Below are 27129 nucleotides of genomic sequence, written 5' to 3'. Positions count from 1 at the left end.
ATGAGACAGTCAGGAAGAAAAGACAGGAAAAACCCCCATGTGCTGCTAACTGACTTCAGACAGAATTTAGAATGCCTGGCACAGGACATTTGGAAATGTCCTTGGCTCTCAGTCCATTGGCTTCCCTAGCATGAGGCTAGGGAAAGTCCTTGGTCTAACCTACAGTGTTTTTTTTTTTTTTTTTTTTTTTTTTTTTTTTTTTTTTTTTTTTTTTTGTCTTTCCTAATGTTAGGGTACGGGGATCTATCTGGATGACCAAAAAATAACATTTAGTGACAACCATGGGATATGTCTAGATGTTGTTACATGGTTTATATGTAACATGGGTTACATGGAGATGGTGTTGCTAATCACACATTATCCAGAGGGTGGGTGGCACCTGACAGCTCGGTCAAACAAGATTAAGAAGTGGTTTAAGCTCGTTAGGCGTGATGGCTCCTGTAATTCCAGCATTTGCAAGGCAGATGCAGGCAACCGGAAGTTCAAGGTCAGACCTAGATATATAGCAAGTCTGAGGATAGTCCTGGTTACAGTGTAAGATGTCCTGTCATTTACAGTTACATTAAAAAAAAATTGGGCCCAAAACAAAATAAAACTCTTCAAATAGTCAGCCTTCATGTATTCAGTAACTTGGTAGGGGTAACTATTTTTTTTTCTTTCTCATTGTTAGACCATTTTGCTATTTCTTTGTTCTTGACAAGAAAAGCAAGGTTGGAGAAAGTTAGTACTGGATACAAGTGTTGACTGGCAACAAAACGTAAGGATGGGGATAAATCCTGGGATAAGGTTTTCACAAACTCTTCTGCCTGGCAGCCGCTCTGACCTTTAGGTTACCATCAGAGCAGGTGTCTTGTGTGTGGTATCTTGTTCCCTGTACCCCCCTCTCTACCTCATCAGATACTCTTGACCCTTTCCTCTAGGAGCTAATAATGCAGGAATTGGACCAGAGAGGCAGACAATCCAGGCTGAAAAGATCCCAAGGTTTTCTAACCCCTAAGGTAACTACTATTAAACACTACCGCCTAAGGCAAAATGAACCAACCTCCCTTTCCAGACCTTGGGGATCTCAGACAGCTCTTCCACTAAGGGCTGTAAATGCACCAGGAGAAATGTCTGCAAGAGACAGACAGGGAGATGTGCCGTATGGCTGGCCCTTTCTCTGCCTCTGCGGAGATCAGTTTTGGTCATAATTAATAAGCATCAGGACAATCTAATTTGGATGCAAATTCCAGAATACCCTTGACCTTAGCCAGCTTGTCTCTCTATTTAGGCAATTTTCTGTGTTTTTCTTCTTTCTTTCAAAGAATGTGCTTAGGCTATCACATGCTGGATGGCATGGTATGTCTTCTGTTAAGGGGAAAGGTCTCCTGTGGCAGCTGACAGTAGCAACAGTTGCTCTTTCTTGTGTATTCCATTTCCCTGCTCCGTGTTCATCTTAGAGGCTGGCAGAAGACTTCGCCATTGGAAGTCAGCAGCCACTGCCCAATCACGGGATTTGGCCTTTATTTGACCAGTTAAAATGGGGAGAAGGTTTACAAGAAAATGAAAATCTCCTGAGTATGGGATCCACTCCTTGTTGGGGCAGCCCCTCTTGAGGAGGCAGAATTAACATCAGAATACAGACAGCACCAGGGCAGCCCACAACAAATTTCTTTTGAAATGATGTTTCCACAAACAGTGTAGCTCCATTCAGAAGGGCTGGAGAGTTGACTCAATGGTTAAGAGTGTGTAAGACTGTGGGGCACATGAGAGGTGGAGGCCAGGAGGATCATGAGTTGTGGCCAGCAGGGGTATGAGGAGAGACCTGGCCTCAAAAGGCCTTTTAACTACAAAATAAAAACACCTGCCCTTCAAAAGCTACCACCAAGAAAGGGGTAGGAAAAGAGGAAAGGTAGGCGGAGTGAGGGGGAGGGAGAGGAAGAAAGCACAGCTCATAGTCCATCAGAGAAGCCTCTTTTTGTTGCAGATGGAAGTCACCGTGGAGACTCAAAAAAAAAAAAAGCCGAGGGAACCCATCCCCAGCAGACTGCCTGGGTCAGAGAGTACCTTGGGGCAGCATGGAGCCACTGAGATAAATTAATGTTAGTTCTATATGGCCCTATGGTGCTGTCACTAATGCCAGAGAGCAACCTACCTCCCGGAGCCAGAGAGAGCCAGGGAGCAGCATGGAACAGGAAATAGACCCAGTGTACAGCCCTTTTAAATATTTACCACAACAGGACAACACAGTTCCTACCCCTAAGGATCAGGGAGCACCGAAGAAGAGGGACAGAAAGATTGTAAGAGGCAGGACGCCTGCTGTGGGAGGATCTCTTCTAGACATGAGGAGAGTGCTGTACCCACCAAACCTCAACAATATGGTTGCCTGAGAGAAACCTGCTCAGTGACTATAGCGGTAGGTTTACCAACATGGATGGGAGAAACCCTACGAGCTCCCACCCCTAGCTGAAGAGTTATAGTCCATCAGTTAATGCATGCTAAGGCAGGGAGAAGCAGTTTTTTCCAGGGATGAGCCCCTGATAAGTTACCTAATCGCAAGGAGTCGGCTCTAAACACAGAAACCTCAATGGGGAGCCAGACTCAATGGGGACAGTAGGTAACGAAGAGAGAATGTAGAGCCTGGGGGAGGGGACAGGATTGGGCAAAGGGAAGCAGGGAGAAGGAGGGGTGGGAGTGGGGTAGATACAGTGCACTTGCCAATGAACTTTGAAAAGAAAGCATTGCAGATTAAAGTGAGAAAGAAAAAGAATAAAAAGAGAAAGGGACGAGGGGAGAAAAGAGCCTTCTGTGGGCGATGACTCCGGGGCATCGACATCTAATACAGGACTTAGATAGCGCTACAGTCTAGATGTTTGTCCCTCCCAAGCTCACATTGAAAATTTGACCCTCTTATTAATAACTCGTGTGATGATGTCTCCTGGCCTGGGTCTATTTCCATTCAGTCTGTCATTCAAATGGGGACCTTGCAATGTGCAGAGACTCATGTCCCCCAACTCTGGGTACTTATGTGTTTTGTGGTTTTAGATTTTTGTTTGTTTTTATTTTATTTTATTTTTTTTACAAACTCTCATTTGTTAGACACCCAGCTATTTAAACAGATACTTAGTCTTTTCTCAGTATCTGTATTGCTTTCCTAGTGTTTGTTTGGTTCTTTCTGCCTCCTGGGAAGGTGATCTCGACCTCAACCCCCTCCTGAGCCTTTCTACCAAACTTTTCACTGTTGCAATTTTTCTTTTTACTTCAGTGTCTTCCTTATTTTCTTTCCCCATTTTTAAAAATAGCTCCTGCTCTCGTGTAGTGGCGCAATGTTTTATTCTCTGAGGACTTCCTATATGGCCTTTTTTTTCTTTTAAGTTTTGATTTTGTTTTCTTGAGATGGAGTCAACCAGGCTTGTCTTATTCCCCTGCCTCAGCCCCCTGAGTGCCAGGAGTCATGGCTATGTGTCACCACCCCCAGATTTCATTATACATTAAAAACAAAACTTGTCATCTGCTCCCTGTCTTCTACCTAACTTTATTTACTTATTTTTAATGGTGTTTGTTAGAATCTCTTGTGTCTTGTGGCATTTTCCCAAGTGTGCAGAAATACTCTGTGGCCCACTCAGATTTTAGAACGAGCCACTGTAAAGTAGATCTCAGCAGCTTACGTGTGTTGTGTGGCATTGACTATTAGTCCCTCGAAGTGGGGACAGCTATCTCTTTCAGAGGGGCTCTATATGTCAGGATGTGTGGGCAGATTTTCACCTCCGAGGCATTTTCTCGCCTTTCCTGATTACAAGTGTGGGGGAAGCCCCTTAGCCTCCTCGCCAATAATATTTCTAATCCCCATTTTTTTTTTTTTTTTTTTTTTGTCTCCATCCTGGTCTGAGAGGAAAGTGGAGGCTTTCAGAGCTGACAGTGAAGACTGCTTAGCTCCGTGACCAGAAATTTCTGAACCTTTCATTCTCCATTGGTCATATTCTTTTCTTTTTTTGTTTTTCATTAAAGAATTTATTTATTTACTTTACACTCCGATCGCAGCCCCCCCCCCTTCTCCTAGTCTCACCCTCCCACCCCCTTGGAAAGGGATCCAAAGGCAGGCAGCAGAGTCTGACAACAGAGTCTGAGTCAGAGACAGCCCCCACTCCAATTGTTTGGGGACCCCACATAAAGACCAAGCTGTTCATCAGCTATATGTGTAGGGGCCTAGGTCCAGTCCGCACATACTCTTGGGTCGGTGGTTCAGTCTCTGTGAGCTCCCATGGGCCCAGGTTGGTTGGCTCTGTAGGTCTTCTTGTGGTGTCCTTGGCCTGTCCGGCTCCTTCAATCCTCCCCCCTCCCCCCACTCTTCCTCAAGACTCCCTGATCTCTGCCTGACGTTCGGCTGTGAGAGGCAGAGGTAGAGCTCAAGGTCATTCTTGGTTACCTGACTTAGGTGAGATGCTGCCATTTGAAGGATCTCATCTCCCGCCACAGAGACAGTTGCTTAGGCATGCTTATCGATTCCCTAATCCTGATAGGGAGATGGACTCAGCCTATCAGCAATACCCACAAGAAAACAACAAGGCGGCAGAGGCAGGCAGGTCTCAGTGAGTTTGCGAACTCAGAGCCTGGTCTGCAGAGTGAGTTCAGGACAGCCAGGGCTACAGAGGGAAACCTGTCTAGGAAAACCAGAAATTCAAAACAAAAAACAAAACAACAACAAACAAGCAACCCCCCCCCCAAAATAAACCCAAAACACCAAAAATGAGACATCTGGGCATGGTGGTGCATATATTTAATCCCGGCACCTGGGAGGCTGAAGCAGGAGGATAGCTATGAGTTCAGGGCCAGCCTGGTCTACCTAGTAAGCTTCAGATCAGCCAAGGCTAAACAGTGATACCCTGTCTCAAAACAAAAACACCAAACGGTAAATAATACTTTGCATGTTAAATTTTAAAAAATTATAAACAAAAACCCCAGAAAAGTTGCTATTGGTCTGCTTAAGATTTATCTAGATCTCTGGGCCGAGGGTGGGGCTCTGCAGATGAGCACCTGACTGTCATGCCCAAAGTCCTGGGTTCAGTCCCTATCACAACCCCCAGTTTAACTCTCTGGAGAAACAGAATGCAGACTGGTACCTTCTGTACACCAATAGTCTATTAGAGCTCGTTTTGAGGTGTTGTTCCTTGGCTAAGTGCTGTTGCATGAATGTGAGGGTCATCTCTTTCATTTTATAGAGAAATGAAACCAACTGGTTTTACAAGGAGGAAATCATTTGGTAGAGGGCATGGCTCACCTGCTCTGTGTGCTTTTCTCTCACATGTGTATAGATCCGGTTATCATGTGTGATTTCTGAAACAGGGCTTCACTATGGAGTCCAGGCTGGCCCCTACCTCAACCTCCCCAGTGTGTGATTGCAGGTTTTACTGTACCCCAGCTTTTTAATTTTCTATTGATTGGTTGATTGATTGATGACTGATTGATTGATTTGGTAAGTATGGGGATGCAATGTTAGACTCTCTCTGGTCTCCTTTCTTTGGCCATCTCCTGTCACCTTGTGTCTCACGGAGGAGCTGCATAGGAAAGAGACCAGCTGTCCCTTTGGTGGATACATGTGACCGGCCAACACTCCTCATGCAAGCACAGAGAGAGGAAGAGGCAAGCGGAGGAAGACAGGCTCACATCACAGAGGCATCAGATCACTGTCCCTGCAATGGGGTAGCAGAGACCTTTCCTCTCCCTGCACCAGATGAGGTCCCTTTCAGTGACGGGCTTCCCTAGCCCAGAAGCACAAAAGCCAAGTTTACCTTAATGTTCCGCAGGTGACATATATGTGAGCTGCATGGTTTTAATGTCCATCCTTGAGACAGTGCAGATAACTCCACTGTATTGTGTACAGACCTACTCCAGGCCTGCTTAGGGAGGAGACATTGAGGACCTGCTTTTGGTGGTGGTTTGGTGGAGATGGGTCATTATTTATGACCTGCCAACTGCTTTTCCTGGGTGCTGACCTCTACCTATCCCTGGAAGAATGCTAGGGCAGTTCTTTTTGGCTCTCATGATTGGAAATCGTCTCCAGGATAGAGGGTAGAGGTGAGACATACCATGCCAAGGCTAGGGCCCCATAACAGGAGGTGGTTGCAACAGCTCCTTTGAGAAGGAGTCCACAGGACAAGCAGTGAGTGAGTGACCTTGGCCACCTTGTTTCAGCCATAGGACACTGCAGTAAGAGAGTCTCGTTTATCAGACTAAGAAAATGAAGCTGCCCGAGGTTAAAGGAAAAAGCACTTGCCTGTGGTTGCACAGCAGGGACTTTAGAGCAAGCAGCTGTTTGGATCCAGAGCGCTGCCCTCTCTGAAGGCTATGCTGATAACATGTTAGAAATGTCTCGGGTCCCAAAGAAAGAGACCACCATTCCAGGGGAGGTGTCTGGGCAAGGCAGATTTTACTCTTGACCAATTAAAAGGATGTGCTCGGAAGGGTGAGTTCCTGAGGTTCCAAGAAGCATGACTGGTTTTCATTCGAACTTAGGTGGGTCCTTTCCCTCTTCCCTATTGGCTGGGGTTCCAGCTCAGCTCACAGTCTCAATTTAACCGGCCAGGCTGAAAAGACCTGGTACACAGGACATGAAGGAAGGGGGGAAGGGTCACAGCGCCAGGCCATCAAACTCCTGAAATTCAGCAGTAGGCCTTTGTATGAAGGTTTTACTAGGAGGTGGGGTTAAGACATTTCTGTCAAAAGTCTTACAGGGTGTGTGTGTGCGCGTGTGCTCATATGAATATTTAAATTCACTGTCCTAAACACACATTTTATAGTATTTGTTAGGAAAGACTCTTGTTTGATATTTCTCACATTGGTGATGGTGGTGGTAGCAGCTCTTATCTTTACTAGGAGTTACTCTGAGGGAGAAAACCATAACAATGTTCTGTCTGGTGAGTACTGAACCCAGCGTCAAGTGGATAATGAAAAGATGCTGATCTGGGACCCAGGCACACCAGGGGATAAGATCAACCTGTCTGATGTGGAATAGAAGCCATTTCCTAAACTCTGATGGGGGCCAGTCTTTGCTCATCTGTAAACTGGGCCTCACTCCCTTTTCCTTTGAACGTTATCATGAGAAGTTAAGGAGTTGCAATGTTGGCCAGAGTTCTGGAGGGTCCCGAGAGTCTCCAGAGGAGCAGAACTGCCGGAGTGAGTGTCTCACAGGCTGTGGTCCAACCGATGACAGGAGGGGCGTGAAGAGAAGCCCAGCTTAACAAAAAGAACATGAAAGCAGTTGTCTGGAGGAAACCAGTGGTTTCAGGGTATCAGAAATTACATATTACTGTACAGCGAAGTTTAGTGTCCCACTCCACACAGCCAGATTTAGTAACTAATTAGCAGCAAATCCAAGTTTGCAGATAACACAAGTGGCAGGTCTAGGGAGGACTGACAAATGGTAATTATGGGGTCTGAGATGGCTCAGGTGGGAAAGTGGTGGGGCCCCTCTCAAGTCCTAGCTCTGGGGAAGAGCAGAGGCAGATGGACCCTGGAGTTTGCTGGCCTGTCAGCTTATAGGCAATCTCTGGGTTCAGTGAGAGACTCTGCTACAGAAAGTAAGATGAAGCATGCTGTTCCATACCTTTAATCCAGGCCCTCAGGAGGCAAGGGCAGGGATCTGTAATCTACCTAGTGAAGTCCAGGACGGCAGGGCTGCATAGAGAGACCCTTTCTAAATAAACACGACAAATGAGGAACAGCTGAGGAAGTCATTTAACATTGATCTCTGGCTTCTTTATAGGACACACATACACTCATGCACACACACACACACACACACACACACACACACACACCCCTTCTAAGTTAATGGTGAATGGGAACTAGAAAGGTCTCAGTGTGCAGGGGTTGGGAGGACTTGGTTTAACATTCCTAGAATATTTCATTTTTCTTACTTGTTTCCCTTCTTTTTTTTTTTTTTTTTTACTTGTTTCTCTTCATTTCCCTCCTCTGTGTGTGAAGAGAAGGACACGGGACAGAGGGGATGTTCAGAGACAGCTGACAGGAGGCTGGGCCCCTGTGACAGAGACCTGAACCAGGAATGTGGCCTAGGACAGAGAGCAACAGCCCAAAGCCTTTAATCAGAGGGAATAGTCCTGGAGGTTCATTTTTCTCTCTGTCCTTGAGAAGACATTAGTGTTCTCTGTCATTGCCACATTTAGTACTTAAAAACGTGTGTGTGTACATGTGAGTGTATGTGCATGTGTGTGTGCATGTGTATATGTGAGTGTATATGCATGTTAATATGTGTGTGCATGTATATGTGAATTTGTGTGTATACATGTGAGTGTATGTGCATATGTGTGTATATGTGAGTGTGAGAGAGTGTGGATATGCATGTGTTAATGTGTATGGGTGCAAGTGTGTGCATGTGCATGTGAATGTGTATATGTGCATGTGTGTATATGTGTGCATGTGTGTGTATGTGCATATGTGAGTGAGTGTGCATATGCATGTGTGCATATGAATGTGTTCATGTGTATGTGCATATGTGTGTATATGTGTGTGTGAGCAAGTGTGCATATGCATGTGTTAATGTGTATGAGTGCAAGTGTGTGCATGTGTATGTGAATATGTATATGTGCATATGTGTATATATGTGTGCATGTATGTATGTGCATATGTGAGTGAGTGTGCATATGTGTGAGTGCATGTGTGTGCATATGTGTGTGTGAGTATGTGCATGTGTGTGAATGAGTGTGAGTGTTACATGCACATGATTACCCACAAAGTCAGAATTAATTGTCAGATTCCTTCAAGCTGCAGTCAACAGGCAGCTGTGAACCAGCTGATATGTAGGTCTCCGGAAGGACTCTTAACTGCTGTCCCATCTCCCCAGCTCCCCACGTTTCCTTCTAAAGTAAGTAGCTCAGTTGTACAGATGTGTGAGGCCCAGTGTGTTATTTTCATGTGTACAGTGTGCAATGGACAGGTCAGGGTAATGAGTCACCTCCACGAGTATTTGTAGGCAATTGACTTGCAGGGGTAGTGATTGAACCCAGTACCTTTCACATGCTGGGTAAGTGCTATGCCACCGGCTACATCCCAGCCTATTTTATTTTTATTTTGAGACAAGGTTTGACCAAAATGCTCCAGCTGGCCTTAAACTGACATCTCTCCTGCCTCAGCCTTCAGAGTATTCAGGATTCCAGGTATGTACCAGTACCTGGCTAACAATTTTGTTTTTGGCAATTGGGTCTCCCTATGTGGTCCAAGCTAGCCTTATACTCACTCATAGTGCAAAACTGACTTTTAACTTATGATCCTCCTGTCCCTATGGCTTGTTTACTGAAATACTAGCTATGGGCTACTATGCTTGGTTAAAAAAAAACACTGACCAATATGTAAGTACCGTACATATTTCTGTGCTGCATGCAATATAATATTTCAATGTAAGTACTGATCAAATCAACACAATTAATCTTCCTAAGACTATCACTTTTTCGTGTTTAGAGAACTTAGACTCCTCTGGAAAGACATTTCCCCCCACATATAATATATTTTACAATATAGTTTTTACCCAGACATGCTAAGAGCATTTTCTTCACATTTTATAGCTTGACTCCTACGGGCTTTATAACAACCACACCATACTACATCTAACTCTAACTCCCAATTTGCCATTTATGGGATTTTTAAAGGCTTAAATGTAGGATCAGAGGAGGAAAAAGAACATGTAAGTTTATAGAAGCAGCTGAAAGAAAAAAAAAAAAAAAAAAAACCTCAAAGTCAGTAGTGGGGTCTCTTCCCTCCCAAAGAAAGCAGTGCTGGATTTGGGGGGCTGGTTGCCTTGAACAGGCCTGTTGGGAACACCGGGGTTCTGACATCAACAGTCCAGTTCCAGCCAGACATAGCCCATCGGTCTCCTCTATACCCAGGTCTTTTAAGAACCATACGAAGAATTACAAAACTGAGTGTGCGCCCATCTTCCTAGCTTCTAGACTAGGCTTTCTTTACTCAGCTGGTGGTCAGCTGTTCCTCAAGGCTGCCTTCCTCTAAAGCACAAGCCTGCCGGGTACTCGACGGTAATATGTACGTGGGGGAATTTGTCCATGAGGCAGCCGTAGCTGTTGCTTATGGTGAAGGTAGGCAACAGCATCATGTCTCCTCGTGGGCAATCAGCTCCTGGGCTTCTCTGTCTTCTTTTCTGTAATGCATGGCTCTACCAACATCCTCTTCCTTTTGCCCATGCTAGGGAGAAAGTTTGGATGTTTGTCACCAACACCATCTTGGCCAGTCTTCAGCCAGCTAGACAGTCCATGTTAGCACAGGCTGGAGATGGTCCTAATGTTTTAGAGACATGGTGGACTTTCATTCTGAATGTTTCTCACCCCATCTTTCATCATCGCCCATCTTCTTGGGCATCCAGGTACTTTGTTCCTATGACCTTTCTCAGACAGCCAGTCAGTGCTAAGGTGGCTACCGTGAGATGTCACCAGAGTTGTGTGACCGTGGGAAGGAGGGCAGAACGGTCCTAGCTCAGCCCTGTTTCTTTCCCTCTAGTGCTTGGCCCAGTGTCGCAGCTTGGAGGATTAGCATCTTCTCTTGAGATCTAGGAATAAATTCAATAAGGTGTCTGTATCCTGTGTAGATTAAAAAACTACCTTTCATGCTCCTTTCTCCTAGTTTATTTATTTCCCCATTGGTGTATATATGTTATGTATGTATACATGCCTGTTCCTGTATGTGTGAGTGTTCATGTGTGTGCAGGTGCGTATGCACATTCCTATATACATGCATATGTTTATGTAGAGGTCAGGGGTTTCATTCCTCAGGAGCTGTCAAACTTGTTTTTTTTTTTTCTTAAACATTTATTATTACTTTAGAAAACTCTGGGTGTTATGTGGGTCTGTGTGTGCATATGTGCATACACGCACCTAAGTGCCAGGGCTGGAGAAGGCCAGGATCTCCGTGGAGCTGGAGTTACAAAAAGTTGTGAGCCACCCAGTATGAGTGCAGAGACGGAATTCGGACCTTCTGTAAGAACATCAAGTGCTCCTGAACCATCTCTACAGCCCCTCAACCTTGTTTACTGAGACTGTGTCTCACTGGGACTCTGATGTCAGGTGTCTTCCTTAATTGCCCATTAGCTTTAAAAATAGTTAATTCTTTTTTTTTAAAGGGCTATTTATCTTTCCGATCCCTGTACCTTAGGGTTTTTGAGACAGGGTCTCTTACTGAGCTTGGAGCTCTCTGAGTTGGTTAGACTCGCTGGCCAGCACGTCCCAGGGCCCTTCCTAGGGCTGTGACCCCAGGGCTGTGGTTAGAAGCATGTGCCACTGGGCTTTCTTATTCTGGTTCTGTGAGATGAAGCTCGTTCCTCATGCTTGTACAGTGGTTGACTGAGTCCTCTCCCAAGGGACACAAGCCCTAGGCTTTAAAGAGATTTTGGCATATGCATGTATATTCATATACATTTCCCAAAATTCTTCCATTGCTTTGATAGATCATATACATCAACATGATAATCGTGAGTATGTAAATATTCATAAATATGACTGACTCCAATTTTATAATTCATCCTTGACCTAACACTCCATATATGACCTTAACTTCTTAACAAGACGTATGGGAAAGGTTTTCCAACTTTAAGGTGTAGTGTGTATTTCTATTTCCTTTCTCAAACTGACCTTGGATTCTCCTCCTGGGGAGAATCTCTTTTGAGGTCCTGGAGTCGATGTACATGGGGGTGGGTTCTAAGCAAAGGCTACAGTGACTCTCAGGTTTCCCTGTAAGTGGAAGCTGGGACAGGAGACTTGGGTCTGAGGAACTGGCTTTGTCTGTGTCACTCCAAATGTTTCCAAAATGTATCTATTGCTTTAATCAGCATCCTTTCCAATCAGTGCCCTGTTCTCAGCAAGGAGTTTGCCGAGGTTAAGTGGGGACCTCTGTCCCAGTTCTGTAACCCACACAATTATCGTTTTCAATCTGCATTGTCTTTATTTTGTGTACTTTTAATTTCAGAACAAAATAAAACAAACAAACCCCTCCAGAATACACAACACCCAACCCTGCTATGCTGTGGGAGGGGATCTTCCTGCCTTAAGGCACAAGGACAGGATAGAAGAGATTCTTGTAGACATGAGCAGACCCAGGTGGGTCAGGGCCAGTCAAGGCTGTTGGGGAGCCACAGGGATACTATACAGAGGGCACAGGCTTCCCAGGAGCCTTTAATCTACTTCTTCCATGGGAGAGGCATCCTCATCACCCTCCAGTGGGGGATCTCATCGGGAGCAGCAGCACTAGGTTCTTCTGCAGTGACCTCATCTTCACCAGTGCCCAGGCCTAGTTTAATCATGACCCATACAATTATACTTAGGATCATAAGAAGAGTCTGTCTAACCTGTGGCCACATAGATAAGAGCATCTTTGAATTTCACCACATTTGTACCTAGAGATGGAAATTTAATACTTCATGCTTTTCTTCCTTCCTTCCTTCCTTCCTTTCTTTATTATTTCTTTATTTCTCTTTCTTTCCATCTTTGTTTCTTTCACTTTATTTTTGTTTCTCTCTTTTTGTTTCTTTGTTTATTTCCTTCATTCTCTTCCTTTCACTCTTCAGAGCAGTCATGAGCAACCGTCTCATTGTACAATCTTTGTAATCATCACTGTTGCCATAGCAACTGCATTTAGCGGCAAGAGCCCCCCCCAAGCCTAGTCTTTACCCACCCGCCCCACCACCACCAGGGCTACTTGGAATAATCCTGCTGCTGGTGAACGGCATGTGTTACTAACACACTTATGTCCCCTCTGCACAGTTAGTCAGAAGAGTAACTCAGTCAGACTCCTTTGTCAAAAAGCTGTTTCCTGAGGTCATTCCTGGTATGAGGCCTGGTCCTGTGCAGAGTTCATCTCAGAGCGGTTGGAAGCAACTTGATCTGCACAGATGTGGTCAGTATCAAGGAAGCAACCACAGTCTTTTGCTGGGATGAGGCTTACAAAGAATCACAGACGAGACTGGTTAAGTAGAGATTCACTGTCTCTCTGTTCTGTGAGTGGAACAAGCTGGGGTTGGTACCGGGACGCTCCAGGCTCTGAGCTCCTGCAGGTCACTCACACTGCAATGACATTTCCCTATTGGCACACGGTATTCTCTGTGTGTCTGCCCCTGCCTCCTCTTTACATAAGGGTCCCATCCACTGTACTAACATCTACCTGAATAACTCATCTGACTAAGTATATCTGCATGGATTCAATGCGAGGAAGTTACAGTCTGGGGTGCTGGGGGCCGATTAGAGCTCCAACCTAGACATTTTGAGGGGTGCAATCCAACCCGTGAGAACACTGTGAAGGGGTGATTGGCACCCAGAGGTGGCTGACAGAGGATGCCATCTTCACCAGTCCCCCCATCTCCTCTCTTGTATTGTGTCTGGAAGACTGAGCTCCACAGAGTGGCCCCTGAGTGTTTCTGCCTTTTATTGGCTCCTCTCTGACGTAAGTGGTGGTGAAAGGCAGAGGTGGGAGGAGAAGTAAGCCAGAGGAGGAAAGCTGAAGAGTAAAAATGATTTTAGATCATGTGTGTCTCTGTGGGTTTGCTCATGTGAGTGCAGTGCCTAGAGGCCAGAAGAAGCTGTTGGACCCCAGAGCTGTCTGTGTGCTGGGAACCGGACTGCAAGAAGTAGTCCTGCCTCTAACCACTGCGCCATCTTTCCAGCACCCACTTCTCTCGCTTTTAAGGTATGACGGGGAAGCGCTTGCTAGTTACAATGTGAGTGCCTATGGATGGGTCAGGAGATTTTACACTCAGTAAGAACCTCTGACATTCTCCTGTCTGGTTGTCGCTGCCATTGCAGACTACTGCCGAGTGAATAATTTATAAAGAATAGAAATGTGCCTCACAGTTTTGGCGTCCAGGGCGCCCAGTAGCCTTTAGGTTTGACTTTGTGGCAAGCCAGTGTGTTTTTTTTTTTTAAAGCTCTAGTCTGGTAAAAGGTGTTCTCTAGAGCTTTCTCAACCCATTTTTCCAGCACCCGAACGTTCGATTTCCGCATCCCCATGTCTTCAGCCCACTTCAGTCTTCCGTGTCTGCTTTCCCATCTGTGAATCTTTGGGGCAGGCGGAAAACAGCTTCCACCCAGATTACAAATATTCCATCCTAAAGGGAAGCTCCTTAAGCAGGAAGGTAAACAAATAGCTTCAGGAAGTCCCTGAAACTGTCTAGAGTCACTAGCTAACCCACCCCGAACGCCTGCCACCCCCTCCTGCCACAGTAACAATAAAAGCCAGTGTCCCTCTCAGACACGGTAGAGCAAGGCCACAAAGAAGACTCTTAGGACCAGATCAGCTGCTTGGAAGAAGCAGAAACCATCCCATCAGCCCGGAAGAGGGTTAGACCAACTGAGGTACCTAGAAAGGATATTCTCCTGCCTTCAGGCTGTGTACCATGCTGCCGGTTCCCAGCTTTGTGAGCTGGCACCCATGCTGGGGTGGGTTTTGGTGATGCAGCTGTTTTTTAGTCATTTCTGGTCTTGTAAGTAGCCTCTCGCCCATATTCCTGTAAGTAACCCCAGGAAAACTCATTGGCTCACCAAGTTGGACTTTGGTGGTGTCCACACTTTGGTCTGTCATGGGATTGGTATCTGGGATGAGTGGACATGTGCGTTGCATATTCCCAGGGAAAGTCTTGTCACAAAAAGCACTGGTATCCAATTCACCTCTATGGTTCAAGCCTGCAGGGCTTCCGAGAGCAAAGGGTGCCCGTGAATGTTTCCTGAACACTCTCCCTTTTACCACCATCTATCTTTTGACTCTGGTGTGGCTCTGTGCCTGTGATCATGGCTTGTAGACTTCCTCTGTTCTCTCTCTCTCTCTCTCTCTCTCTCTCTCTCTCTCTCTCTCTCTCTCTCTGTGTGTGTGTGTGTGTGTGTGTGTGTGTGTCTTTCTCCTCCTCTCTCCTCCTTTCTTTTTTCTCTCTGTGATTTTTACTTGGCCTGCAGAGAAATGGGATTGTCTCATGCCGCCTTTTGTATACAATGTAGCTCTAACACTTGCTGGTTTTCCCCCTCCAGTGTCGCCCCCCCCCCATTCCCTAACCTCCCCTCTCAATATCTGCTTTCTACAGGTCTCCTGTCTGTTGGATCTGACCAGAGCTCCTGGTCCTCCCCGGGACAGCTTCTACTATCCAGAACTGTCCTACTTAACAACCACATTTTGTCCTTTTGTCAAAACCCAGGGACTAAGGGAACCTTTCCCCTCCCTTTGGCTAAGATATTGGATCTAACTGCCTCCCCACGGAGAACACTTGGATCCCTTTCCCTCAGCCTTTTCAAGGACAGCTAACACATATCTATGTCTACCACAGCCTAGAAGAAATATTTATTTAAAACCCTGCATCCACCTGCCTCTACGGCTTCTCACTGCTGTTACCTGTTCCCCATGTTCTAATGTTTCGTTTTGCTCTTACAATTTCTCAGAATAGACACAAGAACTTTCTGTGAAGAGGGCCTGCAGGGGTGAGTGAGTCTCAGAGTGGTGTTAACTTCCTCTGAGGGGCATTCAGTGTTCAGTCTAGTCTGCAGTTTGCCTCAGGTCCCTACATTAGTACGTCTCCTATAGCTCAGTTGGATGCTTACAAAAGCATGGGAAAATGTTCTGTCAGATAAATAATAACTGGGGGTTGTCCAAATGACTTCTGCTGCCAAGCCCGATGATCTGAGTTGGATTCCTGGGGTCCACATAATGGAAGCCAAGAACTGACCCCAGAGAATTGTCTTCTGACTTCCACGTGCCAAACTGTCTCTCTTGACCACCACCCCCACACCAATAAATAAAATGTAATAAAGAATAAATGTAAATGCTTAAATTAACAGAAAGCCATTTCTCTGACCCTGTCCTCACTGTATACATGGACTAAAATGTGTAGTATTCTGTATTCTGTAACACGATTATTATGTGTTAATTTAAAAAAAAAAAGAGTGCAGTATTTTTAAAAATCCAGATGCAATGGTCTCCGATTTTCAGTGTTAGCTTTTGGTTATTTGAAACACATTCCAGTTTACTGGCATGCCTTTGTGCTCCCCAAGGTTAAGACTCTGGGTTGGGCAACTTGCAGCTTGGATAACCGAGATGTCTTTTCCCCCTAGGTCCTTCCTCCAGCTATTAAACCAGGAGCGTGGAGACAACTCACGCAGTTGCTCGCTTCCTCCCGGGAAGAAGGGGATTCGAGACGCGTCCCGGACCGGAGGGAGGAGACCTGGCAGTGGTTTCGATTTCCTCCCGCCACTCCGGAACCTTGGCGGGGAGCCTGAGGGACTAGGAAACCAGGGAGGCGCCACAGGAGCCTCAGGCAGGGCGGGGGGCGTGGTTTCGGGGGTGGGCGGGACCGCGAGGGTGGGCGGGCCGTAGCCGGGGCGGGGCCACGGCGGGCAGCGCGGGGTGAGCCGGGCGAGCAGTGGTCTCGGCGCTCCGGGGCTCGGCAGGCGCTCCCGCTGCAGTCTCCGCGCGCGGCCCCCGCCGCCTCCTTCCAAGCGGGCTCGGCCGGGTGCGGCCGGCGGCTGGGGCGATGTGAACCGGGTCCCGCGGGCGCGGCAGGTTCGCCGCGATGTGGCTCAAGCCCGAGGAGGTGCTGCTCAAGAATGCGTTGAAGCTCTGGGTGACCCAGAAGAGCAGCTGCTACTTCGTCTTGCAGCGGCGCCGCGGGCACGGCGAGGGGGGCGGCCGCCTCACCGGTAAGGGGCGCGCGCGGCGGCCCGGCCGGGCCTCTGTCCCTGCTGCCCGGCCGCGTCGCAGGTGGTGTCTCGGTGGCAGTCGACGAGGCCAGGACGGCCCTGTCTATGGCTTGTTTTCCTTTCTCCTGCGTTTCTCACGCGAGCTCCGGTCGGGCTGGAGCTCAGGGACCCACGGGCCAGGAGAGGCAGGTGCATCTGGTGTGACTTGGCTCGCGAACGCTGGAGACCCGGCTTCTAGAGCTTGCCCCGAGGCAGCGAGAGATCGGGGCGCCCTAGGGCCCCGCCAGGTGACACAAGGGTGCGCCCAGGCAGGCCCGGACTTGGCCATCTGGACGCAGCTGTGGTTCCAGGTGGTGTTGCAGCTGCGGACTTAAGGCCAGACCGTCGGGAGGCTCGAGAGATCCAGGACTTTCTGGCTTAGGAGGCCGGGGCTATCTTCACTCCGAGGGGAAACTGAGGCACTACAGTTGATTAGCAAAGTTAAGCATGCCGCTTTTGTTTCTCCTTTCAATGCCTTCTGAGGAACGATAGGACGAAAATACGATAGGCTTTGAAGTTGCATCCCCCCAAACAAGGCATTTTTTCCTTCTCAAAGTTATGAGGCAAAGCTGTTAGAGATTGGGATCAGTTCGAGTTATTAGCTAGAGCACCTGCTCAGTCAGGGAAAGGGGGTTGTGTTTTTGCCTAGGGGGTCGGAATGATTCCTTTGGATAAGGAGCCCTGGTAAAAGGGATCTTAGATGATAGTTCTTTCATAACCTACTGAACAGCCCCGAGGGGTCAAAGGATCTAAACTATCGCTCAGATTAACGGCTGGTGACTGTCTGCACCTGGGCCAGCCTGGAGCCGGCCCTTTGGGAGTAGTCTGGTTGGAGAAATGAGGATTATTCTCCTACCTAAAATCATGTATTCTAGCTTCAGAGAAAACTAATAGGTGTGGGATGGGGTTGGGGTCTATGATGACAACCGAGACTTTCCTGAGACCTCGAGAGTGGGTAGGAGAAGACAAGGTTCTGGTTGAAAGGGTTAATAGACAGTGGAGGGTTCTGGGCAGGTGGGTGGCATTGAGTCCCCCTGAACAGCAGACACAACTTGTGCAGCAGGTGGGCTTCATGGGGAAGTTAGGGTAGAAGGAAGGAGGCCATTGAGTCTTTTGCGAGGCCCCGGGCAGCACCATGGAGTTTAGTGTTGAACTGGAGAACAAGAACTGGGTAGCATCCTGTAAAGCACAGCAGACAGAGGTCAGGTGACCGGAGAGGGCTGTGTGTGTGCAACACTGGGGACGGTGGCTTAATTTATGGTGGATCAAATAGAGTATCTGGTGTATTAGTCATCTGTTGCAGAGGGTGACTGCAAGACAGGAGACTTGTACACCGGGAAGAAGGAAAAGAGGTTGTTCCCCCAGACACTTGCGATGCTGCCCACCCACCCTCTTAACCCACTGACCCTCTGGGGTGCTTGATGCACTTGCTGCCTTGGGAAGGAATCAGTGGGACAGGTGAGGGTAAGGGCCTGCCGTCTTCAGATTATTCTCCAAACAGCAGGATCCAGATGTGGAGGGCGGAGCTGCCCATCAGTGTTGAGTGAGCTTCAGAGAGTTTATGACTCAGATGGACAGGGTTCAATTGTAGTGAGTTCAGAGCAATGTGGACTCCTTTCTCCTGCAGGTCGTGTGGTTGTGATACCCGTGGCTTTGGACTTCTCTGGTGTTTCCTTTGTCTGGATCTTGTGAATCTGTGGAAACTTCTTTCTTCTCTTGGAGACCATATACAAACCCAGGCTGGCCTCAGATTCATGTTCCGGTTGTCTTCTGGAGGACTGGGGTTATAGGCACACGCAGGCATGTGAACAGATCAATGGAAATAAGGAGAAAGCCTACCAAGAGAAGATACTTTATTTCTTAGAGACCTAGAGTCTCCTGCTGATGGTGCCCGATGAGATGCCCTTTGCAGTGTAACTCTTGACCTTTGGACATTTATTGAGCAACCCAGAAGACTTAGTGTATTCCTCTTGAGCTTGTCTTCACTTAGCCACGCAGGGATGTTGGACAGTCAGGAGTGATGTAGCGCCCGGCAGCTCTGGTCTAGCACTTGTTGGGAAAAATAGAAATGCAATGGGCAGGTTTTAGCAATATGAGGGTTTGTGGGCTATATTGTGTTTAAAGGAAATAATGGGGGCTAAACTGATAAGAGTTGAAGCTGGTTTTAGACTTCTTTTTGCAGAGAAGCCATTAGACTGGCTAAGAGGTCTGAGATAAAGAATAGAGCACAGTAATCTTTTCCTCATATTGTTATGCTAAATTTGTTATTAGATAGTAGGAGTTTAGACATACAAAAGGCCAAAGGTTAAAATAATTTGGATTACCCATTTTCACAAACACAAACTTTTGTCTGAAGGTTATAATTTACCCTCCTGCATATTCTCTCTCTCTCTCTCTCTCTCTCTCTCTCTCTCTCTCTCTCTCTCTCTCTTTTCCCCTCTCCCTCTCCCTCCCTCTCTTTACCCCCCCTTTTTCCATGCCTCCATTATTTTCTCCCTAAATTTCTGATTCTCCGACTTAGTTTTCACTTTTCTACTACTGACCAAAGGAACCATTTATTAGGGGCTTGTTTCAGAGGCGAGTCAGTGACCATCATGGTGGGGAGCAGGCACGAGGCAGCCATGAGGCAGGCATGAGGCTGGCGTGGTGCTGCAGCAGTAGCTGAGAGCTCTCACGATGAGATAACTACCAGAGGTAGGGGGAGGGGAGACAGACAGACAAAGAGAGGGCGAACTGGGAATGATTTGAAATTTTGAAACTTCAAAGCCCACCCCCAGTGGCACACTTTTTCACCTCCTAATAATCCTTCCCAAACAGTTCCACCAACTGGTGACCAAGCATTCAAATATCTGAGACTGTGGGGGGCCATTTTCATTCAAATCACATCCTCTCATGTAATATGCTTATGTTTTCTCTAGATGTTTTTTCCTTTCTCAAAAAATATTATTTTATATGCATCGATGTTTTACCTGCATGTATGCCTGTGTGAGGGTGTTGGGTCCCCTGGAAGTGGAGTTACTGATTTCTGGTCTTCTGGAAGGACGGCCTACTGCTCTTTACCACTGAGCCATCTCCCCAGCCCCTGAGATGTTTTCTCAGTTGAATAGCCTGTTTATAAGGGCAGACGTTTTACCTTTGCAGGCTCTTGGTTTACAGTGTAGTCTCAGGGAACATTGTAAGAGGAATAGGTGGAAGAAAACATGTATGTATGAGCCTTCCCTTTGGGGTGCAAGTTGGGTTCAGGCAGCATCATGCCCAAGGCTATTAGACTGGAGCATCTCCTGCTTCTTCTGGGCTTTCTGTTCACCTGTCAGCGGTCAGCTGTAATTGGTGGATGGAGGTTGTGCTCCTCTTAATCCTCTTCTGCCTCCTTTATTTTTGGAACTCCTGCTTTGGGGACAGGGAGAGGGACCATGGCACTGACTTCTCAGGTAGTCAGCAAGGGTGGGTACCCTTATCACTTCCTGGGACCCATTTTTCTTTGAGAGGAAGGGTGGCTGGAATATGAAATCCTGGCCCTGGGAGCTTCTGGGTGGCTGCCACGTCAGGGTCAGGTTGGAACACGGTGAGAGATTTCCAAAGCTGTATGGGCAGAAGCAGTTTTGCCACCCTGGGAAGGAAGTAAATGTAGGCGCTGTTCGCTTGAATACAGTGTACTACCCATGGGAATATTGCTTATGAAAGTTCAGTCCACCCCGGGAGAACAAAGAGCCAGCAAGGGAGCACGTAGGAGGCTGTGGACAGAGAGCACATCCACCATCTCCACAACCTCCCCCAGGTCTCCCTGAAACGCTTAAATGGGTAAGAATAATGTAACTCTAAAAAGTGGTAAGGATAAATGTAACTCTAAAAAGTGATAAGGATAAATGTAACTCTAAAAAGCTGTAAGGATAAATGTAACTAAAGCTCAGGCTTCCTGTATGAGATCTCCTGCCTCAAAGATTTTATTTTACTTTTCAGTGTTTGGTTCTGTGCATTCCTCTATGACCTTATGATTGTTTTCTTAAAGAGCCTGGCTACTAGAAACTCACAACCTGAGTGAGGTATTGATGTTTTCTGATTTGCAGAGTGCGGACGTAGCCTCTGTTCATGTTACTGCATTTGTAATTATCTAAAGAGGATCAGGGAAAGGAGTTGGGGCGAGTGGAAAATATTGGATAATATTGGCTTTGGACTCAGAATTAAGTCAGCTGGTTACCAGTGCGAGGCAGGAGGCCTGAGCTCTGTTTATCCAGGCTTTGGAGCCAGAGTTGTAACTCTGTTACAAGGGTTAAAGCTGAACGCTCTTGAAGTTACTTTGGAAGGTTACAAGCGGTTCTGCATTTCCTTCCACCTGCACAAGGATCCCCAGGAAGGTGTTAGAATTAAGTGGGATAATTAATTATTCCTTGTCATGCTTAGCTTCTAGTAGGTTGGAAGAAAAAAAGACAGAAAAAGTAACATTAAAAGAAACGTGATGTGAGGAGGTTCTGAGAATAAACTAGTGAAGAAGTTTGTTCTATTATGAGGTGTGGGCCTGGCCTGGGATTCTGTAGCCCAAACTGATTTAGATCTAGAAGCCATCTTCCTGCCTCAGCCTCCTAAGGGCTAGAATTACCTGCCTGAGCTATCACATCTGGCTTCCGAAATGCAATTTAAAAATGAACAGGTTAAGATCATTGCTGGGAAACATATTGCTCATGGCCAATGGAAAGGCTTCTGCAGCCTGTGGATTATACATCCAATCCCCATGCCAGAGAGTGAGGCAGGAGCATCATTAGGAGTTTGAGGATATCCCTGGCTAAGCTGTGAATTGTATCCAACCTGGGCTAGTGTAAGATCTTGCCTAAAATGAATGAATGAATGAATGAATGAATGAATGAATGAATGAATGAATAACAAAATCAAAACCCAGATCAAACCAACAACAGTAAAGGAGGAAAAAGATATTTTTCTAAGACTTAATACTGGGCTTCTTCTATCTCCTACAAAGAACTTCACCCTAGATCCTTCTGTGGAATGTGCTGGCAGTTTGGACATGAATGAAGCCAGAGTATGTTATGGTGGGTTTTTTGGTTTTTTTGCTTGTTTGTTTGTTTTTTGGCTAATATAATGGCTGGTTTTAATTCTCAACTTAAAATTACACACTTAATTCACAACTGAAAATTACCTGGAAAAGAGTCTTTTTTAAAAAAAATATTTTATTTTTTATTTATGTCTGAATGCAAAATAATAAAATATCACATACATGCTTGGTACCAGAAAAGATGGTAAGCCTCCACGTGGGTGCTGGGAATCAAGACTGGGTCCTTTACAAGAACAAACGCTCTTAACTGCTGATCCAACTCTTCAGCCTCTGGAAGAAGGTCTTACTGAGGGATTGCTTAGATCAGGCATATGGGCATGCATGTGAGGGGTTTTTGTTTGTTTGTTTTTAATACTTGGTTAGTTGAGGTTAGAGGAACCACCACTGCTTGCCTTTCAGTCACCCCCTCCCACAATCCTTCCCTCCACCCCTCTTCTCCTCTGAGCCAGTGCCCCCTGCGTCCTACCACATCTCAGCACCCTGGTTCGTAAGGTCTGCTAGGTTAGGCACATCATCTCCCACTGAGGCCAGATAAGGCAACTCAACTGGAGAGAACACATCCCATATATAGGCAACAGCTTTTGGGAAACCCCCCACTACAGCTGTTCAGGACCCACATGAAGACCAAGCTGCACATCTGCTACATATGTGTAGGGAGGCCTGTGTCCAGCCCTTGTATGTTCTTTGGTTTGCAGTTCAGGCTCTGAGAGCCCCCAGGGATCCGGGTTTGTTGACTGTTGCTCTTGTTGTGGAGTTCCTATCTCCTTCAGGGCTGCGATCCTTCCTCTGTTCTTCCATAAGAGTCCCCAAGCTCTATCCACTGTTTGGCTGTGGGTGTCTGTATCTGTCTAAGTCAGCTGCTGGGTGGAGCTTCTCAGATGACAGCCATGCTAGACTCTTGTCCAGCATAACAGAGTATCATTAACAGTGTCAGGGACTGGCGCTTGCCCACAGGATGGGTCTCAAGTTGGGCCAGTTATTGGTTGGCCAGTCCCTGTATTTCTTGTAGATAGGATACATTTGGGGTTGAAAGTTTTGTGGGTGAGTTGGTGTCCCTGTCCATCCACTGGGATTCTTCTCTGGGTACAGGGATTCTTCAGGTTCCATATTCTAATGCCTTGGGTCACAGCCTAGGTCACCCCATTGATTCTTGGGTGCCTCCCTTATCCCAGGTCTCTGTCGTGTCCTGGAAATGCCCCCCACCTCCTCAACCCCATTAGTTGCAGATTTCTATTCATTTTCATGGCCATCTGGCCATCTCTTCTGTCCTTCCCCACACCTGATCCTGAATGCCCCCCACCCCCGCATTCTCCTCCCTCTTCCCACCCCCTCATCTGCCACTTATGACTATTCCCCGTTCTAAGTGAGACTCAAGCATCCTGTTGAGCTTCTCTGGGTCTGTGGAGTAAAGCAGGGTATCCTGTACTTTATGGCCAGTATCTATTTATAAGTGAGTACGTACCACGCATGTCCTTTTGGGACTGGATTACCTTACTCAGGATGATATTCTCAAGTTCCATCCATTTGGAGGGCAGGACTCTTACTGGTAGAAGTGTGCAAAAGCACAGACTAAGAATAAATGAACACGCATTTCTTTTCTCTACGTTTTTAACTGTGGATGCAGATGTAGTAGCTTCTCCGTCCTGCCCCAACGCCTCTGTGGTGATGAACTGTCACTTATAACTGTGAAGCCAGATAAACCTTCTTCCCAAGCTGTTTTTGTCAGTCTGTGTTATCACAGCACAGAAATGAAACTCGGGTAGCAGGCACGTCTGGTTTTGGCTGGGGACCCACTCAGGTAACCAGATTTGTTGGTGGTTTTTGTTCCTACCATCAAGGAGGGTCTGTGGCTGAACAGGGCTGCCTGTTGCACGTTGTAGGGGCCTCCACGATGCTTTTGGAGTTTTGCTGCTTTGGTCTCGTTTCCCCAAAATACCATTAAGAAAGAAACCATAAATACAGTAGTTTGAATTGGGCATACAAATCTGAAGAAGGACAGGAACAAAATAATGGATATAATCCCAGGGGTTAATGAGCCATTAACAGAAAAGTTGGTGGTTTCCAAGAATTGCCCTTATTGAGTGCAATGATCAAAGCTATTCTTGGTACCCTCCGGAACACAGAAGAGGAACAGTGCCTGGGCAGTGAGAATCCGGCCACTGGAAACTCCCAGGGACCAGCAAGTGTGATCTGAGCAACCCTTAGCTTTAAGAGGATGAAGTTCACGGTGGGGAAGGACAAGGATTTTAAGTTCTTGACCTTGCCTTTTAATGTAGTTGAGGAAGGGAGGAAAGTACTGAAAATTAAAGTAGCAAATGCCACAGATAACAGTTTACTGAGTCAGGTTTCCCCCGCTTGTATAAACTGTTCATCAAATGTATCAGAAAGTAGCCTAAGTAGGTTTTCCTTGTTCTGCACTGCCGGCCTTTACCCTCTGTGCCTTCTCCACCTTCTGCTCTTACCTACAGACCCAGGCAGTGATCTCTGCCTCCACCTTTTCAGCTGTCCCCACTGGCTCACATAGAAGGCCACGCACCCTTCACATCCCCCTCCCTCTTTTCATGACTCGTCACCCTGAATTCCATTTCCTGGAAGTGTAGGACCTGCCCCTTCCCTACTGAGAAGTTGGGCCCTCTGCTGTTCTAGCACATCTGCTTTTCACCTGTGTTACTCCTCAGCTCCCAGTGGCTTTATCTGCTGCCTACAGTCAACCAGAGTGTGGCTAGTAGCAGGGGGTGGGGGTGGGGTGAGGTGGGGTCGGGGAGTCCTCTGCTGTACTCTTATCTGGCCAGAGTGGTTCTTACCATTGGAACATGCTTAATAAATATTTGTTGAGTGAATGGACATCTAAGCAGATCCAAGATCTCAGCTGGGACCTGCAGGCTGTGTGGGATGGAGTCAAAGGTTGACCAAAGTACCCCAGGACACATGGAGACAGTATGTGCAAAGGTCCTGAGGCCATGGAGAGTCTGTTCAATTTGAGATTCCTGGGAGGTCATTAGTCAGGCCTGCAGTAGAGAAAACAATAAGAACCAAAGAGTAGCCAGAGGCATGGAAGAAACTCAGCAAATGCATTTTCCCTGAAGTTGAAGGGGAAGTCTGTGCAAGCAGGGAGGAGGGAATCCAGTCTGCTCACAGTAGGGAGAAAGCTGGCAAGACATGGGCAGGGGGCTCTGTAGTGTGGTGGAACAGACTGAAGCCCACTGGTCTTCAGGGAATAGGGAGGGCACTGAGGGTAGTTGGTGTGTCTGAAATACTCTTGTTTTTCTCATTAAAGTTTATTGTTTGTGGATATACAGTATCTATGGAATGCCAAATCTCCAGGTACGGTCAACCAGGGAAAGAGATGCCAGGCTTTAGATGGGTTAGGGCAAGATTTGAGTAGTCAGGGGCGGGTGAGATGCCAGCACCAGGGCCTTAGGTGCCATTTCTCAAGGAAATTTTGCTTTTGAAATCAAGCCAACTGCTCTGTGTGGAGGAGATTCAAAGACTCTGTGAGCAATTTCCTATACACAATAAACACATTGGTATCTCTCTTTGGCCTGAGCTCCTAACACGCCTATAATTTTTGTTGTGACAAGGAGTTAGGAGCATGTTTTGTTCCAGTAATTGCCCTCTGACCTGGGTTCCCAGCTCAGAGATCTTAATCCTTTGAGATTTCCTAGTGATAGGAGCATCCTTTGTTCTAATGAAGCAACACATGGGCTCCTGAATCAACCGTGATCAGAAGTTTAAGAGTTCTTGGCTCCTGCCCCACATTCCTGGAGAGAGAAAAGGGCTTAGATCAAACCAACACTTGATCCTACATGATGAAACTTACTACATAAAAGTGCCTAAGTTACAGGTTCCAGGAGTCGGAGCTAGGAAGTAGACCATGTAACCAGGGAGAAGGGTGCACCCCAACCTCACGGAAAGTACAGCTTGTGGGCTTGGAATATTCTGGACTTCAGCCTAGGATACTTCTTTATCTATTTATTTGTCTGTGTTCTTCATCATAATAAGCTCCTGGGTGCTTCAGGCTGTTCAAATAAATTATCGAACATGAAGAAGGAGCCTCCGTGATTCCTGGTTTATATCTGATTGGTTAGACGTACAGGTGACAACTTTGCCACCAACATCTGAGGGGGATCAGTCCTATAGGAAGGCACTGTTCACCGCTGAGAGCTGCCTGAGTTCTGGTGTAATGTTGGACATCCAGTTGGTTGGTAACTAGAGAATCAGCTCACCTAGGAAGAACTCATGCTCATTTGGTGTGAGAACTGTTGTGGGTAGGAGTCACCTTCCAACTCAAAGAATTAACTAATCAAAATGGAACCCAAGGATATTGGCTTAGCACTAGACAGAAACCCCATCACGAGGAGTAAGGGATTCTTTGAGAAGAGCTTAAAACTTGGGGAACATGGGCTGAGGGTATAACTCGGTGGCGAAGCCTACCAGAGGCTCTGGATGTCCTTTTTGCTGTCTTGCCTGGGGTAGGTAGGTGATGGTAGCCATCTTCCCTGACCTGACTGTGTGCTCAGGTTTCCTGTCTCAGCATCATAGATGCATTTTAATAAATAATATAATGACAATATAATCAGGGTTTAAACAATGCCATTAAATTTTGAAAGGGAACTATAGGTTGGTCATCGAGTGACTCAGGAAAGCTGGCTTGGTTCTCTGAGTTAACTTTTATGCTGTGATAAAACATGAGAACTTCGTCTACAGAATGCTGGGCATTCTTCCAATGAGGTTTGCCTAGTGAGGGACAGTTTAGAGAGGTCTCCTGGACTTCTCCCACAGGAAGTGGTATTTGAGTGACAGAAACACTTCAACACCATGAATAGCAGAACTCGGCTGCAGAGAGAAGTTGTAGGGGACACTGAACTAAAGCGGCCTCAGGCTGTGCTGATGTTTTGTTGTTACAAAATTGTTACTCAGTTTACAGTTGAGTGTAAAACCTGGTCAAGGCAGGAAGCTTGTTCTCTGAATCTATAGTTCGAGATTGATGTCACCTATGAAGGTCCCGTAACAACACTGTCTGTCTGGTGGGAAGGGTCAGGTGAGACGTTAGTAAATACCGTGTGTCCAGACTCTGCCTGTGGGCCACAGCTTCAATCTGTAGCTTCTCTTACTTAGACTTCTTAATGAGAGGACATTTGAACACTCATTCAAGGTTTCAGAACAGATAAGGCTTAGTGCCTACAAGCTAAATGCCTGGGATTACGTTGCTTAATCAGCCTTCGAGACAAAGGTTTCTTGAGGTGAAACCGCCCACCACCTGTGCCATAGGGACTCATCTGTGATGGTGTCTTGCTTTCTCCCTGTGACAGAGAGGTCACGCTAAGTGTGTTGTTGCTCTTCTGGGTGTGCTGGCTG

At 46.7% G+C, this 27129-nt stretch overlaps 1 protein-coding gene across 4 annotated transcripts in view; it reads left to right on the top strand.

Moving 5' to 3' along the window:
* Positions 1-16383: 16383 nt before the first annotated feature.
* TBC1D8 (TBC1 domain family member 8) overlaps positions 16384-27129 on the top strand; it is a 96803-nt gene continuing 86057 nt past the window's right edge. For all 4 annotated transcript variants that reach the window (XM_080916911.1, XM_080916910.1, XM_080916909.1 and 1 more), the window contains exon 1: positions 16384-16667. In XM_080916911.1, the coding sequence (XP_080773037.1) occupies positions 16541-16667 (127 nt within the window). In that variant the 5' untranslated portion in view covers positions 16384-16540. The remainder of the gene's footprint in view (positions 16668-27129) is intronic.

Source organism: Micromys minutus (assembly GCF_963924665.1).
Source record: "Micromys minutus genome assembly, chromosome: 5".
NCBI lineage: Eukaryota > Metazoa > Chordata > Mammalia > Rodentia > Muridae > Micromys > Micromys minutus.
The sequence above is the reverse complement of the archived record's forward strand: the minus strand, read 5'-3'. Positions and strand labels throughout refer to the sequence as shown.